General features: G+C 45.2%; 1 protein-coding gene across 1 annotated transcript; it reads left to right on the top strand.

Moving 5' to 3' along the window:
- The first annotated feature begins 7585 nt into the window (after positions 1-7585).
- On the top strand, positions 7586-18033 carry LOC146782667 (vomeronasal type-2 receptor 26-like). The gene is made up of 4 exons (XM_085637167.1): positions 7586-7822; positions 11836-12063; positions 16805-16928; positions 17111-18033. The coding sequence occupies exons 1-4, from the start codon at positions 7586-7588 to the stop codon at positions 18031-18033; spliced, it is 1512 nt and encodes a 503-aa protein (XP_085493293.1).
- Positions 18034-19416: the final 1383 nt, after the last annotated feature.

The following is a 19416-nucleotide window of genomic DNA, read 5'->3' as shown; positions in this document are numbered from 1 at the left end:
TAGGTGTGTCCTGCTCAGGCAGGGCCACCCTCACACTTAGAACCAAGTACCCCGCCTTTGGGACTGAAAGGTCTGCTAGAGGGGTGACTTATAGTTTTTCAGTGCAGTGATGATAGGTATAAGGGGACTTAAACCTTTCGTGAGAGGAGAATGCACCAACTCACACAGGTTGCAATGGGAGGCCTGTAGTTGTAGTTTGGAGTGTCCCTCATGGGTGGCATGATACATGATGCATCCCAGATGGGACCCCTTGAGTACCCATGCAGTAGGTACCTTAGTACCATACACTAGAGACTTACAAGGGTGCCCCAATAGCCAAATAGGAACATACCTAGGTACTCACTATAACCAATTTAGGGAGGAACCCCAATAACTGGGGTTTTGATCAGCAGGATCCCAGTCAGACTAGTCACTGTGTACCTTTATACAACCTTTATTTCAGAGAGGAAGAACACAAAAGGGCAACCTTTGCATCTATCAATGTTATGCTATAGGGACCCTGACAGTTGTCGGAATTAGATATGCAAATACCTAGGAAAGAGTTAAAGTTCTTGCTATTATTGATTGTTGGTGCAGAAGGTTTAAATAATAACAAACCAAGCCTCGTGGTCTCTAGCTTTTACTTGGACAGTTTCCTTAAAACGATAAATAAACAACGTGGCACATTTAGAAAAAACATGAGGAGCATCGTCTTCTTTTATTTACAAAGTGGTTTCTACCTTTTGGTGAATTTAATTATAGAGGGCACAACCCTTTTAACAATTGCTATTGAGTTATCCTAGAAAGTTTCAAAATGCCTTCAAACCGCCATGCACCAACAGTGCATGTGCACCCTGTCATATTTAACGCGCTGCTCCCAGGACAGTCGCACACTCATGCTGCCCTGGGGACAGCACATTCAAGTGAATAACGGAGCGGATTTGAAGCAGCTGCTCCATGTTTTACTGTGCAACCCACCTACACTTTTAAGGGATAGTTTAGTTTTCCAACCTTCAAGGGGAATTAGATATCCCCTTGCATGCGGGTGCAGTGAGTGAATGCACCCACCTACAAAGGGGTGTCTGGGGGTCCATAGTCCCCCTTTTCCTCCTCCAGGGGGCTGCTATCAGGGGGCGCACTGGTGGCGCACTGTCAGTGCACCTCCTGTTTTTACCTTTGTGCCTGCATCTATAACACAGCACCAGTGCAGAGGCAAAGGATTCGCCCGTGCAAATGAGGGAACGCACTCTTGAGAAAGCGCTTGCGCTGTATATGCAGCTGGGTTTCAGTATTACAGAAGGGGCTGCACAAGTGTCTGCAGCCCCGTCCATAACACCAAAGTGCCGTGGGGCACAAAAAGCAGGCACTAATGCCCGCTGCACCCACATAGCACCCCGTATTCCGGCTCCATGTTGGAAGACTACTGACTTTCAGCTGGACCCAAGGAGAATGTTCACCTTCATATAATCACATCTCAAGCACATTCTGAACAGGGCATTTGCCCCTCATATCTCAGCCATGGAATATTATCTAGGCAGGTTTAATACAACAACTGACATGACTAAGGCCAGCATTTATAGCCTTTACCCAGCAGAAACCACAGTGACTTTAAAGTTTCTCCGAAAGCCAGGATTATAGTGGTCTTAAACTTACAATGATTGTACATAACACCATCTTAGCTCCTCGTTGGCTCTAACCAGAACTGCAGGACCGACTTCTCATCAATGCCAAACTTAACACTAAGGGGCCCCTTACGATGTCAGGCGGAAAGCCTCTGCCCAACACCGACTTGGATTCGGGACCGACCGACTTGCGTTCGGCGGTTCTGACCAGCAGATTACTATGCGAACTGAACACTATTCTGTCGGATTCCCATTGTTTCCTATGGGAGCCAATGTTACACCCAAGAAGCGTCCGTTACACAGGCTCCTATGGGGAAATGGGGTGTGTGTGCGTAAAACTCTGCACCCTGTTTTAGGCACACCATGGTACCAGCCACACAGTGCAGGGTTTTACAGGGGGGTACTTTAGGTACCCCCTTGGCCACCAACTGAAGACTGCGGGGTTTAGGGGGCCCTGCCAGGGGCCCCAAAAGTCACTTACCGAAAATATTTCCATGTGAGAAAGGTCAACGCAGAAAAGCTGTTGGAAACCGACATTGTAATCCCAACGGCGGAAACGCCGTCCAATTGGGTTACGGTGCGGTTCCAACTGACAAGACTACTCCGCGAGTCAGTTGGAATCAAGTCAGAATGACCGGCCGGTTTACATTCCGACTGCGAACTTGTTGGACTGTGAACCGACTCCTGCATTCCTTGCCAATCCCAAAACTTCAGAGACGCTAATGCACCAAAGAAGATCCACAGCATACATAGCATACATAGCCTGAAAATAGTGACTTCAAAACAGTTACAACAACAACCAAGATGTGTTGCAATAAATAAAACGTTATGGCCTCACGCATTCTACTCCCCAAGACCCATTCCTTCCCCCAACCCTTCAGAGTCCTCCCCAATAGTCCACCCTGAGCCAGGTCTACTCCCATGGAAAGAAATATCAGCCAATTTCCCTGCTCTGGTCGTGGGAAAAAAACCTTGTCAATCAAGTACAGAACAAAATGGATTACTCTCCTTTCCCTGCTGCCTTGTTTCTGATTCGCTGATGTCTATGAACTCTGCTCAAAACTCCTAAACTCCCTCCAAGCCAGTTGATAACTCCTCTTTATCACGTCTGCTAATGTCAGAACCCAGCCCACAAACACAAAAAAGTTGTCAGTTAATGTGGTAACACATCAGGCACTACGCAGAGTTAGGAATGGAGTAGCAAAAGTTCGATGCCACACTTGGAGGAACCCTAAGATGGCTGCCAAAAGGACAGAAAGGGTCTTAGGTTAGCACTCTAGTGTTTTGGGAGTTGTGAAGCCTGAGTTAAAACTTTGACAGCAGAGGCATTAGAATCCTCGCACTTCATATGAGGAATTTGAAGGTACTGGTCGTGTTTTCCTTTTATTCGACGTGCTAGCTAGTTAAGGCAGTTTATTCCATCGTATTTTGGGTCGACGCAGTTTTAGTGTTGCAGCGTGTTTAAACTCTGAACTAGACTTTTACAGTATCTATCAATAAGTACTTTTTGACACGAGAAATGGATTTACATAGTTCAGCCTTGAGAGCGTGAATATCTTTTGAAAGCCTTTAATTGTTCTATCTAAGCTTTACCCATTTCCTGGCAGCTTGTAAGAGTCCAGGTAACCTGGCAACGCAAGTTAGTATTTGCGTAGTGCGCAGAGTCTAGAATAAATAGAAAGTAAATTCTAAAGTGCGCATGACTCTTGCCTTTCCACATGTGTCAGCAAGATGCACTAGGAAAGAATTCTCGTGATACTCTAGCTGGACGCATGTCCATAACGGAGACACTTTTCGATTTAAGCGAAGCTTTCGTTACGCGCAGAGTGAATAAATTAACACGCTTACTTTTTGAGCGTGCATTGTTCAAGCAGTGGCATTCTGAAGTGTGTGCCTATTTCCTCAGTGAGCAAACGTCTCCTGAAGATTATTAATATTAGGGAATACTATTGAAACACAGAGTATTCCTAGAATTATTTAGGTGAATCTCTAGTGACACTAATTGGTATACTTTGTGTTTGAAAGGAGTTGTACGTCGGCTTTTAAGGTGAAAGGTGCAAACAGAAAAAACTTACCTTAGCATTAATTAGCCGCTGGTTCCTGGAGCTTTGTACACCCCTGAAGCATGCCTGAAGAGAAAAGAGTACATCAGTAAGAAGTCAGTGATATTAAGCAATATCATTTCACACTTAACAGGAGAGAGGCAATAGCTACTAAAGACAAAGGGTAAGCTATGTAGAGAAGAATGTAAAAGAATAAGAATAAGTAATTAATGAAATATCTGTGAAATATTAAGGTTATTTTATCCCATGCAGTTCTACACCCTTAGACGAAACTCAAATGCCAGTGAAGAGAACCAGATGGAAGAGTAGCTGTATCTTCTTTTATCCCCTACCCCTTTCCCCCGTTGGTTTCTTCAGCCTAATTGCATTAAAGGGCGTTTGGCTGGGAAAGCTATTAGGGGAGTTGGGAAATAGCATCTTCCTGCTCCTGTGCTAGACAATTTGTGTACATTATAGCTAAGGAGTTTTCCACCAGTCCAATCATTCTCATTCCCCAAAAGCCCAAATGTTGTGTGAGAGCTGTGTCTTCCTTTCCTCCACACCCGGAACCGGCTTTCAAAATATTTGCCACTGTGATTAAGATTAAGTGTCTGCTACATCATTGTTCACCCCGGCATATGCCTAACCTGGAAAACAATGTTCCACTGTAAGCATTTCAACATGGACCGTCGCGATAAGCACAACACCCTAAGGTCATGAGCCTTCTGCCTGTTCACCAATTCCACCACAGTCATGTTGTACACATTAAACATCAACTTTCTGTTTGCCAACCCTCTCCCACCACTAGCACCACAATAAAAAGGAAAATTTCCAGAAATGCAATGCTTCTCCCCTGCCTCAGCCAATCTGTGGCCCATTGCGCAAACACCATCTTCCTTCCCAGAAAAGTCCAAAACCATGCACTCCAGCCACATCTGAAAATATTTTCACCTGCCAATTTGCGTTGTCAAGAATAACTTTATTTCGGTTCATAGAACCATAAAAGTTTCACAATTTTAGAAAATGTACAATCCATAAAACATCCTCAATAGAAAAGATGAAAAAACAGTTCATAAAATTACAGCAAGAACAGAAATAAATAAACATATTATTTCCTTAAAAAAGACAATTTAAGCAGCAAAATGTTACCCTGGTGACCTTATACAAACTTTACTCATAATGCTTTCTAATCGCGATAGAGCCCCTTATATAATCAGCTACCAAGATACAAATGTCAGAGGAAGACAATGTGTGCAAGAAGCTAAAACCATCAGTATATGAACAAGGACGAATATTCCCTATTAATGGATGCAAAAATCTAGTCCTCACCAATTTATATAATGTGCAAAATAGTACGAAGTGCATTGTGCTTTGGCTGGAATAATTATCACACGGACAAGGCATTAGCTTTCCCATCCATACTTCTTGGCATGGAAACACCAACAAAAAATGTACAGTGTGTAAGCTGAACATTGTTAAATAAAATCTAAACTGAGAATTGGTAGAAAATGTTCAATACAATTGTAAGGGGGCACGAGACAAGTTGGCCACTCCCATATCACCTTGTTGCTGATAATTGCGCATATTGCCCCAAACGTGATACGCCTCTTTGATAATGGCATTGGCGTTTGTGGATTCTTTCGGGAATTTGTGTTGTCTTGCAGAAAGAACATGGACACGTCATTGAAGTCCTCCAGAATTGTGCATCAAATGCACAGGTCTGCTTGCGCACCCAACAGAATCTGAACTCTGTGATGAGGCAAAACAGCCCCAGACATAGCCATGCCCAACTGCAAAAAGTACAAATAGCGAGTCACCTCCCTGTGACCACTTCTCAGTGAGGAAAACCACTGCAGAAAAGTACTGATTGCCTCAAACGGTGCACAGGATATCGTTCAGCTCATGGGCACAACCCTATCCACATAGATAGCCCCATCAAATTGAATGTCCAACAGGCGAAAATCCACCTGGTGAATAGGCATGAGCCAGAAAGCACAGTTGCACAAAATGTACAGCCTCGTCCACTGAGGCATACACCACCCGCATGTCTTCAGTGGCAATGAAATTATTCACTGACCCCACTTTAGGACAGGACAAATAATGTATCATCCTGAACTCCCTCTTTGCCTTCTTGGGAACCAACCCAGGGGGAAAACAATCAAAAAGGGCATGTGCCAGTCATAGAAGGGGCCTACTATGTTCTCCTTTGACACCTCCTTCCCCAGTTTACCTGCCATCACAAGTCCTCCAGAAACCCCACTCTAGTCTCAAAGCAGTCTCCCTGTCAAGGTATGACTGCAACCGTGTGGCCAGATTCTCCACCTTAACCGGCGTAGGAGACCTTGTGGCCAGCCGAGGCATGATGTCCCCTCCACTTGGGCACCCACCATTGTTCTGCAGGGGTGACAAACATGAAGCATTGTGTGAAGGGGGTGACCCCCCACACTTAGAGCACTCATGATTGAACTTGCAAAGCTGTCTCAAGCAGAACCTCTTATTGAAGTTCCAGCACACCCCAAATTGGGTTCTCTACTTTCTTGACCATATCACATTCCTTGTTGAGCGGGATGGTGCTAAAAAGAAGGTAAGTGACTGGAAGATCGCTTGCTATGTACGTAGTTTCCAGCAGTTGTTTTGAAGACATCCACCGCAGCCACAATTTGGAATCCACATCCCCCAAGGCTTATCGGAGTTTAAGCTAACTCAGACCCTAAACTCTTCATCATAGCTCAGCCATGCATACCACCAAATTAATCTGTGCTTTCTGGATGGCTATGTATTTAAAAAGGGCTATTGCCTGTTCTGAATTCCTCTCGCAATAGATACTGCTATAATTTTTGAAAGCTGATGTCCAGTTTTCCATATTGATGGGTACCCTGGGCCGTCATGCCAGTCCCATTCCTCCTATTTAGATCCCTCCGTAGCCTGCGGGGTTGGCTGCAACTTTCAGCTCAGCTGCACTCTGACGCTGAAGTGGGCGGAGCTTACTTTAACATGCGCTTCCCATTTAAAGCGGATGGGACAGCGGATGCGCAGCGATTCACAGTAGGACTGCTCGTGCAGCTACCGTCTGTGGGGAAAACTCTATGGGGCTCAAAGCATTCGTTTTTAAAACTACCTGTTTTTAAAACTTTTAAATTGTCTGTACTTTGTACAGTTAGTAAAGATTCTGACCTGCCACTCACTCCGGTCCACCACGGCGGGCTGCCGATTGTGTGGAGGGTGGGGTTGGCAGCAACTTTCAGCTCAGCTGCACTCTGACAGAGTGGGCGGAGCTTACTTTAACGCATGCTTCCCATTTAAAGTGGATGGGACAGCAGACATGCAGCCGATGTGCACAGCGGGCGTGCCGCTTGCGTGCCGAAGGCAAGCCGGCCTGAACTCGTCCGCGCCCGGCCCGCGTCCAGCGCCAGCCATGCTGCCTGTCCTGATCTTACAACAAGAACTGTCTGGTCCAGGTATCAACTGCTTGAGCTGTCCTCGGGAGGTTGGACCCTGCCAGCACGTCTTGATCCTAGTACTCTGGAATAAGAGGGAGATGGCAAGGAGCTGTGTTGTAAGGCATGCTCCTTTTCACTTAGAAAAGGACAGACCCTGGGAAGCGGATGTAAGGGCAGTAGTACGGCAACATCGTTCAAAGCACACACGCTAGCTGCTGGACCCAATATCAACACATGTTTAATAAATTGTAGATCCCTCCCCAAACACAGAGATGACATCTGGCTTACACTTGAATCAAAAACTTTGGACCTCATGTTTCTTACTGAAACATGGCTGAGAGAAAGCTCAAACCCTGATATACTGTTGGCCATTCCAGAAGGTTATAGAATAATTTCAGTTAATCGGACCGGTAGCAGAATAGGGGGCGGGCTTGCCGTGATCCTAAGAGACCACTGGGAGATCTCATATAAAAGAATTGAACAGACCAGACTAATTGAAGCAATGTCCTTCAATATTAAAATCTCCCCCACCTTTACTGTGGCAGGACTACTGGTCTACAGGCCCCTGGACTCTGAGCCCTTTGAGCTGCTGGAGATTTGCGATCTGATCACGGATCTTTCACTGAGACACGCAAAGTTTATTTTCCTGGGCGACTTCAATGTCCATATGGACAATGACAGCTGTCTCCTGGCTTCTCAGCTTTCCGATTCCCTAAAGGGATTAAACCTTACCCAAAAGGTTGTTCTTCCCACTCATAAAGCTGGCCATATGCTTGACCTGATCTTTACTAATGTCTCGACTTTAAAAGTGGAAGACCCTATCCCTCTGACAAGGTCAGATCACAGCCTAATACCATTTAATCTTGCTGGTCCCAGCCACAAAGATCCAGCGAGAGCCAAATATAAAGATAGAAGGAATTGGAGCAAAGTTTCACCGGAATCTATGGGACCAGCACTATCAAATACCTCTCTGCTGCTCACAGGGGAACCTAGCTGTGATGCCTCCACTTTCAACTGCTGGGTTACTGCAGCCCTTGACAAAATAGCCCCAATTAAAAATACGAAAATAACTAGAAACAAACCCTCCGCCCCCTGGTTTACAGCCAAACTCCAGATTGAGAAAAGTCTGTGTAAGAAGCTGGAGCGGACATGGCAAAAAACATATGACATTGAGACTAAGAGTGCTTACAGAGCAGCACTAAACAATTCGATAAACTCAACCGCCACACTATTAGGGCCTTCTTGGCTGATCAAATAATTTCCTCTGACAATTCTGCCAAAGACGTTTTTAGGATTGTCCAGGGCTTCATCAAGCCAGAGGCCTTGAAAAGCACCATTGCGCCGTCAGCCACCTTGTGTGAGGATCTTTCCTGCTTCTTTCAGGAGAAAATTCAGGCAATATACTCTGAGTTTACTCCGACAGGAGCACTAACCCTGCCACCACCTAAACTTCACTGCTCAGACGCTTGGTTTGAATTTCACCAGTTCAGCTCCCTAGCATCCCTTAAAGAACTGATCAAAGTCAAATCTGGATCTCCGATTGACCCTTGTCCGGCTAAGTTTTTTACTTTTCTCGCCCAGTTACTGAATCCCTCACTTAACCAGATTTGGAACGCATTTTAAAACTCAGGCATTTATTCATCTTTCTGGAAAACTGCATTAGTCCGGCCAATTCTTAAGAAAGAAGATGCTGACCCGGCTGAATTAAAGAATTTCAGGCCGATCTCCCTCCTGCCAGCACCGGCCAAAATCCTAGAAAAGGAAGTACAGAGACAACTTTCAGCATATCTGGAATCTAACAACCTCTTACATGACTCCCAATCAGAATTTAGGTCAGGTCACAGCACAGAGACAGCTCTGCTGGAGGTGGCAGAAACGATACGTGAAACCTTGGATCATGGTAACCAGGCAATTTTAGTGCTGTTGGACTTGTCCGGAGCATTTGACACTGTCTCACACCAGATCCTCCTGGAGAGGCTTGAGCAGATGGGAGCAAGGGACACCGTCTTAACTTGGTTTTGCTCCTTTCTCGAGGGCCGCTTCCAGAAAATCTTTTTACGCCCACATGTCTCTTCTGCTCGCCCTCTTATCTGTTGAGTCCCCCAGGGCTCGGCTCTGAGCCCGACCCTCTTTAATGTTTATCTCGCCCCACTTGCCTCAATTATCGAGCGAAACTGTGTAAAGGTTGTCTCGTATGCTGATGACACCCAGTTGGTGTTCTCTTTTAGGGATCACTCTGAGACAGCTTTCACCAACTTCAAACAGTGTCTGATTAGCATCTCATCTAGGATGACTGACAACTGTTTAAAACTAAAAACGGACAAAACAGAAGTTCTGTTTTTCAATCAGCCGTCTCCACCAAAAGCCAAACTCTGGTGGCCAACATAACTTAATCCTACTCCTCTTCCAGTCCCATCTGCAAGAAATCTAGGGTTTAAATTTGACTCCACCCTTTTGGTGAAAGCCCAGATAAGCCAGGTTTCATCCTCATGCTTCTCGAAGCTGAAAACCCTGAGATGATTCATTCATCTCCTACCAATGGACTGTAGGAAAACAGTGGTTCACGCACTGATCACCTCACAGCTAGACTATACCAACAGTCTATACTAGGGTCTCCCAGATTACCTCATCAAAAACCTGTAGGACACTCTGAATGCGGCCGCTAGGCTCATCAGAAATGTGCCACTCCGCCACCACATCTCTCCACACTTGCGCAACCTACAGTGGCTGCCGGTTAAAAGGAGGATTGAGTTTAAGGCTCTGACCCTTGCCTACAGGACTACCAGAGATACTGGCCCCAAATACTTGAAGCTCAGACTGCCCAAATATAATCAAACTAGGACTCTGAGGTCGAATCACCAGGAACTCCTAGCCATTCCCCGCTTCAAAAAAGCCAGATTGGGTGGTCGATCGCTTGCTCTTTAAACCGCTGCTCTCTGGAACTCCTTGCCGGAGCACATCGGAAAGGCCAACTCAAAACCTTTATTTAGGAAGACTCTTAAGACCTGGCTTTTCGGCCTACCTTAGAGCCACTCCCACCAGGTACAACCACTCTGCACCCACTATTAGTGTCGGGACACCTCCGTCGGAGGTAGCCGTGCGCTTTACAAATTCAATAATAATAATAATATTCTAACCCATTTGCATCTTTGTCCTTCCACCCTCAAGGCTGCTCCAATCTGCAGGGCCTCATTCACCCTTGGCCCCATGAGCCATCTCAACTCCCACTGCCCATACTTGACTGTCATCTTGATCTGGCACCCAGAGCCACTGGACCCCGTCAGCCCCCTCCTGCCTCCCCTGTGTGCATGCCCCTGACCGACTTGTTCGGATGGACAGTTCCAACTCAACTTCCTTTTTCCTGCGCAACCTTTCCCATCACTCTTCAGTGTTCTTAAGATGTTGCAACTGTTATCAGATCTAGGTTTCAAGGTCCATATCCTGCCACTGTGATGTCTGGCCCTGCCCCAGCCCAACTGGCTCATTCGAGACACCATTTCCAGCACTTTTTGGGACTTCATGTCTCATTATGCCACGGCTGACACTCCCCTAAGGCACCTGGGAGACCCATCTCTTCTTTTGTGGGTCCCATGAATCCCAGCCTGTCCTGAGGCCTCTGTCCACTCTTCCTCCCTGCGTCACGAGCTCCCACAACAGGGATCACCCTGTGAATCCTTAATCGCAGGACACACAGCGTCCTCCAAACCAGAGCGCTGGCCAGGGCTGCCACCCGTGTTGTTAGCCCGCTCCCCACGGCCTACAGGAGGCGTCCCTGTACTCTGGTGATTCTCTAAAGCCACACCCATGGCCACCGCCTGCAAACCATGCCCCCTAAGTGATGCCTGCGACTGTCCCCAAAGCAGAGAGCGGACCGTGGCAGCTGCTGCTACCCCACCCGATGTCGCACATACTTGGCGCACCATGACTACCCACGTCAGGTCCAGGACCCCAAGCTGGATACGGTCACATTGGCCTGCTGCGCAGAGAGGGCGAAGGTCCTACCTCACAGCTTTGTTCTCCTGCATACCTCCACACGCCCAGGACCTCAATCAACTTTCCCTGTCCCTGCCAAGGTAAAGGAACCATTGAGAGGCTGACTCTTTATCTTCCCTTCCTTTAAGAACTTTTCCTAACACCTGTCCCCTCCTCTACTTCTAACCTACCCTTCTGTCCCGGCCTGCTCCATCTCACGAAGTAGACAGGGGGGAGTCTGGCTTCACCTGTTGCTCCCCAGGGCACCTTCAAACTTGGACATTCAAACATCACTCATCTGGTGGCAAACTAGCACATTTTGGTATATTTTCATCATTACTGCAGGGTTCACGAATAGTCAAACAAATTAGCATCCAAAACTGCGAGGATGTTGTTTAAGGCATGAGTCTCCATGCACCTACCTCAAACCCCGCCTAGCCCCTAGCTGGCTGCACCCATCCTAGGCGCTGCCATAGCGAGCTCTGAGACTGTCCTGGTCAGGGTTTATGGCATATGGGCCACTGTCCATCATTATTTTGGGCAGCCTTCGACTTCCCACCAGTTGACTGTGTCACGAAGAAGACAGTTTGTTGGGATTTAATGTAGGACAATCTCAAATAACTCAACTTCGCCTATGTCTGCTATTGTGCTGTATTTCATTCAGTTAGAAATTTTAACAAAAAATGAACAGAGGGAGCCCAGCAAGTTTGTATGTAGGACAGCAACTAAAATAGTGGAAATGCATTACTAAAGTGCTCAATAAATTCTTCTCTCTTTCAGCTCTTGCACTATGTTAAGAATGTGCAATTCAAAAATCAAGCAGGAGAGGCGCTGCTTTTCAGTCCGACCGGTGAAGTCCCCGCACAGTATGACATTGTGAACTGGCACAGGACCCCTAATGGAGCTCTCCAGAGCGTAAGAATTGGAACCTACGACTCGACTGCTCCTCAGGGCCAAAGACTCGTCATCAACACTAGCGCCATCCAGTGGCCTTCCGGGTACTCTCAGGTACAGGATTACTTTCCCTGCTGTGAATATGCTAAGGAACACCTGAACCAGAGAAGGCGCTTTGGTCTCTGGGATGAAATAATCACAGTATTAAGTGGTACTAGTACTATGTGAACATCATCCTCCAGGTCTCAATGAACACAGCTTCCTGCAATGAACGTTTGTGATAACCTAATTTGGGGCATTTTATCAAGAAACGACGTTCAAATTATCGCTAAAGCGGCGATAATGGGCTTGATAATATGCCACAGAGAATTCCCATAGAAGCCCATGTTCTGTGTCAACATGGGCTTCTATTTTAACGCCGTGCTTGATAATATGCCCTACATTTTTTGGATGTTGTCCTATCCAGCTTACTTTGACCCACACACCTGAAAGCATATTTTGTAGATTAAAACGCTCAGCACTGGAGCCAGTGTCTGTAATGACCTTGAGTAAGATGATCATCGCAGACATCAACACAGGGGAACAGAGAAGGGCACTCACCATTCAAGACCGTATTGTTTCTGAGCTGTGTTTTTTTAATTTAATACACAAACGCAGAAAATGTGGAGTTAAAGGTCAGTGCTATAGACATTGCAATTGCAAAAAACGTGTGCTCAGTTCTGCTCAGGTAACACATGCATGATACAGCTTTGGGTTTTCATTTCTTTATTTCTCTGCGTATCATTCAACTGTTTAATTCTGAACCCAGAACACTCCAGACAGAATATATATATCTGAGCCACTTGCAGGCTTCAAACCATAAGTTTATAACACCTAAGTGATGAAAAAATACCAAGGGATTCAACTTTATTAGTCTTGTCCCTTAACCCTCTGGTTGCTGGTAGGTATCCCTCTTCTGAGCAGTTGTTTTCTATAACTGTTTGATGGCCTGTGGTATTAACGCACTCCAATTGGATAACTAAGGTAATGAACTGTTAAAAGAGCAATCATTGCTTCATCATGTGACATCACCACCACCAGGGACAGGGGGTAAGTTTTTGAGTTTGTGTTCTTACCTGAGTACCTTCCTCAAGGCTTGTTGTTTCAAACCAGGCATCATGGGCTGGCATAGTTGCAAAAATCAACCACGTCCATTTTCGACAGCCTTTATTTAGTATTACCCTCAGTTGGCGTGGCCAAAATCGTAAGCATAGTGGTGTGCTGGGAGTTGTAGTCCTATGGGGGTGAGATAATCATTAATGTCCTATAGTAGGTTTATGCCAATGCCAATTGGTCACCCAGGAACAGGAAGGCAGCATCAGCACAAGTCGTGTGTAACTGCAGGAATCGCAGTACAATGCGCCCTCAAATCCCGTTGAAGCCCTGAACTAGGACTTTTTTGACCTCAAGTTCAGAAACGTGTACCCTGGACTTTTACTTTGGTTTTGGACAATATCCATTTCTCCCAAATCACTCTTCTCTAGGTCCTGACGAAAGCCCTCCGACCCCTAGGGGCAGACAAAGGGGCTGAAACATGTCGACCGATCACCTGGACTAACAAGTGCAGTGGACTCATTGTATGTCCAATCTCGCACAACACTGTTTTAATTCTTTTCCCATGCTCCAAACTGAATAAAATATAAGTTGAGGTGGCATGAGGAACCCTTTTTAACAATTTTTCACTCTACACGAGCACCTTCACAAAAGTTTTTGACTTCTGATCACTACTGTAATAACCAGTGGTTCCCTCCAGGTGGGGGAAGCATGAAAGAAACCCTATGATGATGCTGTCATGTACTTGACCCAGGCGGAGAACCAAGATATACCGCCCATTGACCTGCTTACGTGAATAAGGGTTTTTTAAGTAAATGACGGAAAGAACCACATGAACCCTGATAGCAGGTACAAGTGATCCATTCCCCTTTGATTATGGAAAGTGTGTGATGACTCCAACAGAACAGGGAGGGCAAATCAAATCAAACTGGAGCCCAGCAGCTCCCCTCCCACCTGGAAGTCTACCCCACCAGGGAGGAGTACTGGCAAAATAAACACTAAATATAGAATGAATGAGTGAGAAAGAACAATTAAAGCTAAGATGTTGGACCATGACACCTACTGCACTTTGGACCATGACACCTACTGGACCCACAGGCTCACCAGCTAGAACTTGGGAACTTCAATTAATAATACCTCTGGGACTGTAAAGAAAAGAGGGGAAAAGGTAGTTGGTTGTGGAATCACAATAATTATCACCAGCCTTCATTAGAATTCTGCATGATGTAAATGGAAATATATGTGGACCTCACAAGAGGTAGATAGTTGATGTAGCCCTCTATGTAGGCTCGGCAGAGAAACTCCCAAAATATAATCTAAACCCTTCCATGCTCTTGTCAGGCTCCTATCACAAACGGCAGTAGCTTTTCCTCTCAGTAAGGGGGAAACCAGATCATAATGAGAAAATGGCTGGACTGAAGTGTACTCAAAACTGTAGGGCTAATAGCCTCCTTCTACCTGACGGCCCTGCTTCATCACTTGCCAGAGTCACTGGCAGATGCCCCAGCAACTTGGAATCCCTCTTAGTCTTGGATGCACTACTGTGAATACATTGCGTTTGATAACGCCGGACTCTTATCTTATCTTATTTTACCACTCCTAAGAATCCTCGGCCGAATAGACCTTTTTACCTGCTGTGAAGTGTAAAGGGGAGAAAACCAATTAATTCAAAGCTAGATCAATGGACCAATCAATTTAGACTCGAAAGGACCACTAAATTCGATCTTAAGTTTAGGGAATTTATTACAAAGCCAAAAATAATTGAACATACAAGCACCTCATGACGAGGTTAAAGAAATACATGGGCACTAATACAAAGTTCATTCTACGTACCAATCTAATCCTGTGAAGCATAAAAAGAATAAGTATCTCCAGAAATATTAAACAAGCGATAACTGTTCCAACATCCAAATCAGTCTTCATTTATATCTGTGAAGAAACCCATTAATCTGTCCCTACACTACCACTAAGGTGAAATCCCTGCTTAGCATTTCCCAAGCAGGATCAAGAAAAGGTGTCAGTTCGTGAAGCCTTCCTAAGAAGTACACTCACATTGTAAGGGTCAGTAGCCCAAACAAAAATTTCATTCTACGCCTCCTTCCTCCGTATTGATCCTTTCCTTCTTCCCCCTAAAGGCTCTCCGCTCCATCTGTTCTCTCCTCCCTTGGGGCACTATCCCTAATACAAAATGCACAATATAGAGGACGCGGCTCTAGAACACCTCCTCTTGCTAAGCACCTCTCGTAAGTAATTTTCCACCAAAACTTGTATTTCGTCCAACAACGGTTGATATGTCCTTGAGTCCCAGGCTTCTTCCAATTATCGGCATTCCAGGATAAAGTGTTTCAGCTCTCCTCAATACCTAACTCCTAAAACAAAAGGCATCTGTCTAACTAACGAAGGTGGTGTCCTTGCACCTGCAACAGAAGCATGAGAACAGAATATTCTTGCAAACACATGAATTTGTCTGACTACCTCCAAATGAGAGCCTTTCAAGAGAAAGTAAACTTCAGGCCCAGCCGCGGTCGGTAGTAGGAGTAACTGCAGGGCGGTGACGTGGGGAGGGGCTGTTCTGGCCTACATAATTCAACTAACATAATAAAAATGAATAGGCCTTTCATAGCAAAACTTGAACATTCAGTTAGGCCTTTACACATTGAACATTACGCATTAAGAAGCATTGCATCGGTAAGCACTATATTTCCTTACATTCAGTATATATGTAGTCATTCCTACACCTGCAGACTTTAATATTGTGCACGTTTAAATCTAATGCATTACATTACACTAGAGCTAATTCATTAGACATTTGCAATAAGCAGTTACATTTTAAATGTCGTTTTCCTTTCTCAACTAAGACGAACTAGTATTGTACCAATAGTTGTACACATCTTGTTATTACCTTGACATTTCTAATGAGCAGTTTTTAATTCAACACAAGAATATATGCGGGTGCGGACTCTTCGCGATTATGATGCACCCATACACATTTCAAAAGATCATGACGCTCTATCACATTTCAGGTAGGGTCAAAACTATTATCTATAATTTTCCCTGTGGTGGAGCAACTGCCACCTAGCAGAAGACAATCATAGACATTTCCTAGCTGATACCACACACATTATTGGTACTGGTGACCAGATCCTAGAGATTCACCTTTTGCTGTGTTCTTTTATGCACAACATTGAAGGTAAACTTAAGGTTTCGAGGGTTCCCGGGCTCAAGGATGATGGGAGAATCCTTTCCTTCATAATATTAGGGTGTGTGGGTGGCAGACATTGGAAAATCCCTGGCATCGCCCACACTCACTTGGAGGGGAGCACAGATGGTTATTGTCAGCATGGCAGTACAAGGTACACCACCAACTTACTATCACCCTTTCGGACCACCTCACAGTGTTAGATCCAAGTGGGGAGTGTCACCACTACTCCAATCTTACATGGTGACTGTAAGGTAGGCTACTAGTGAGAACAGAGTTGGGAAATTCCACCATAAGCTCAGAGGCGGGTGTTGGGACCTTGAGGGAAGGAAGCTACTCCCCCATCCTTAGGGCTGCTGCAATAGCTGGTCAGAAACAAATGCCTCGATTGCTATAGCAGTTGCATGTGTGCAGTCCACTCATCTTTTGCTCAACATAAAGCCTCTGATAATGAGTCTATGCTAGGCTGAGACACTGGATTGATTGAGGATAGAACATGAGAGCGACACTTTGACAAATGTAGTGATCTAGCTGTGGAGTAAGTTACTGTTTTTTCGATAACAGGTCCCTGTCTCTGTATGCAGTAAAAGCTGTATGCCTGGATTCAGAAAAGCAGCTAAGGAAGGGGAGCCTGTGTGCTGCTTCCTGTGTTTCCCATGTCCTCCTGGGGAAATCTCCAATCAGACAGGTGAGTGACCAGTACAGCCAGCAACTGGGTCCCAGAAATCAGACTACCGGACATCAGATATATTCAGGAGTCCTTTTCCAAAATGAGAACACATGATCTGTGTGCATGGATGTATTACTAATATCAATATTATGAATATTAGATAATAGTCATGATTACATGTGTTGATAAATCTCTTCTAGGATCTACAGATTGCTTCAAATGCCCCTGGGATCAGTGGCCCAACGCCAGACAGGACGAATGCATCCTAAAGACAACAGAGTTCTTGTCCTATGATGAGCCTCTAGGATCCTGCTTGACAGCCATCTGCATTTGCTGCTCCTTGATACCACTTGGGATTCTGCAGCTATTTGTTCTTTATAGGAACACCCCCATCGTGAAAGCCAACAACCGCTCCCTCAGCTACCTCTTGCTCCTATCCCTTTCTCTTTGCTTTCTGTCTTCATTGGCTTTCATTGGTTATCCCACAGCAGAAAAATGTCTCCTCCGCCAAGCTGCCTTTGGAATCATTTTTGCTCTTTGTGTCTCTTGCATCTTGTCCAAAACCATCCTGGTGGTCATCGCCTTCAATTCCACCAAACCCAACAGTGATTTGAAGCGATGGGTGGGACCCAAATTGTCCTATCTGGTCATCAGTGTCTGTACCCTTATTCAGGTTCTCCTGTGTTTGTCTTGGTTATTTCTCTCTCATCCTTTCTCTGAAAATAACACCCACACCCTGCCTGGAAAGATAATAATTGAATGTAACGAGGGATCACAGACTGCTTTCTGGTGCATGCTTGGATATCTTGGCCTTCTGGCCACAAACAGTTTCATAGTCGCCTTTCTTGCCAGAAATCTGCCTGACAGCTTTAACGAGGCTAAGTTTATCACCTTCAGCATGCTTGCCTTTCTCAGTGTCTGGCTCTCATTTATTCCGGCCTATCTCAGCACCAAGGGCAAGTACATGGTGGCCATGGAAGTCTTTGCCATATTGACTTCCAGCTCTGCTTTGGTCTCGTGCATCTTTCTTCCTAAATGTTACATCATCCTGTGGAAGCCTCATATGAACACAAAGGAATATTTAATGGGAAAGACAACAGGGCTTGTCAAAAAGGCCATTTGAGCTCACATGCGCACCGAGCAATTGACTGGAATGAGACTTGATTTGGTTTTTCCTCATAAAAGTGCCTTTAAATTCTCAGCATCTCTGATGTGTAAGGACATAGATGTCCGCAAACTACTACTGTACTTACCATGACATAGGCCACCCAAGCAGGTGCTGTGCCTTAAAAATCCGGATTTGTGAAAATTACACACTAGGCTGTCAGGGTTGGGTTTTGCCGAATACAAGTCTCAAAATGCATCTAGTTTAGAAAAGCCCTGATGCTAATGGGCGGTGTGTTATCTGTAATTACCATAGTACAGGGACAGATACCTTCTTCGTGAGCCACAGTAGCAAGGGTAGCTGTAGATAGATGTACACCGTGAGCAAAATGGCCGGAATTTGGATTCATATTTGAATTTATAGGTATATCATTTAATCATGTTAAATACTTTATAATTCTGCTAATCACTCATAATACAGAAATCATAACATTCCATAAAACAGTAAAGACATGCAGCAATAGATTCAAAGCACAGCTACCCATGATTTACTATTCAGACATTACATTTTGATATTCAATAAAGTGGACAGTGCTGCCACAAACACCAGAAAACTGGATTGTGTTCTAAGTTGCACTTGTGGGACATCGTGAGTTCAGTAAATATGCCCTCGTGCTTGTGTGAAGTCTAGTCTTCAGTTTGTCCACAGATGACCTCTTGCAAAGGGGGTGTCTTCGTGAATGACCAATGACTCCCAAGCCTTGCTACATATGTTTAGGGCTTTTTCATCTGTGCTCAAGACTGGGGTTGGGTGCAAATTCTGCAATAAACAACATGGTTAAGTGTGACTGATGTACTATTGAGCCAAGGTAAGTCATTTATAGAGCAGTGATGGCAGAGCTGTATTGGTTTCTGGGATTCGTTTGTAGTTTGGTGTCCTGAATTTGTCTATGAGTAGAGGGCACCTTGCTGCCTCTGACCCAAGAGTGAGCAGTTTCAATGACAAAGAATACAGCAGTTGTGAACAGAGCATGGGCTTGCATTTACATCTGCTTGAAGTTGTGGACTGTTCTATAGGGCCTAAGAGTGGCCACTATGTGATGCCCTGGATGGGGTCAAGTTGTCTGTTCCATGGACTTCAATTACGGTTTTTATTCTATTGGTAGGTTTGTAAAACACCATTGACCACACTTAGTATCCAAAGAACACTTCGATGTACAAGGACATATAAGAGGTGTAAAGAGCACATACACAGTAGCTGGTATGACTGGAGAAAGAAAGGTACACACCCAAAATGTAATATGTCGCAGGATGATAGCCAACCTCGAAGAAGACCAGGGGTCCTTAGCCCCTTGGGAAGACAGCAAAGCCAGTTTTAGACATCTGACCGGGCAGTGTGAAG

Source organism: Triturus cristatus, chromosome 12 (assembly GCF_964204655.1).
Source record: "Triturus cristatus chromosome 12, aTriCri1.1, whole genome shotgun sequence".
Classification (NCBI taxonomy): Eukaryota; Metazoa; Chordata; class Amphibia; order Caudata; family Salamandridae; genus Triturus; species Triturus cristatus.
The sequence above is the reverse complement of the archived record's forward strand: the minus strand, read 5'-3'. Positions and strand labels throughout refer to the sequence as shown.

What these genes read in the sequence shown, in the direction of transcription:
- LOC146782667 (XM_085637167.1), top strand. Translation starts at nt 7,586, where the DNA reads ATGTCCTTCAATATTAAAATCTCCCCCACCTTTACTGTGGCAGGACTA. An exon ending in GGCCTTCCGGGTACTCTCAG is followed by an intron (nt 12,064 to 16,804) that starts GTACAGGATTAC and finishes TTTCGATAACAG; the next exon opens with GTCCCTGTCTCTGTATGCAG. An exon ending in GGAAATCTCCAATCAGACAG is followed by an intron (nt 16,929 to 17,110) that starts GTGAGTGACCAG and finishes AATCTCTTCTAG; the next exon opens with GATCTACAGATTGCTTCAAA.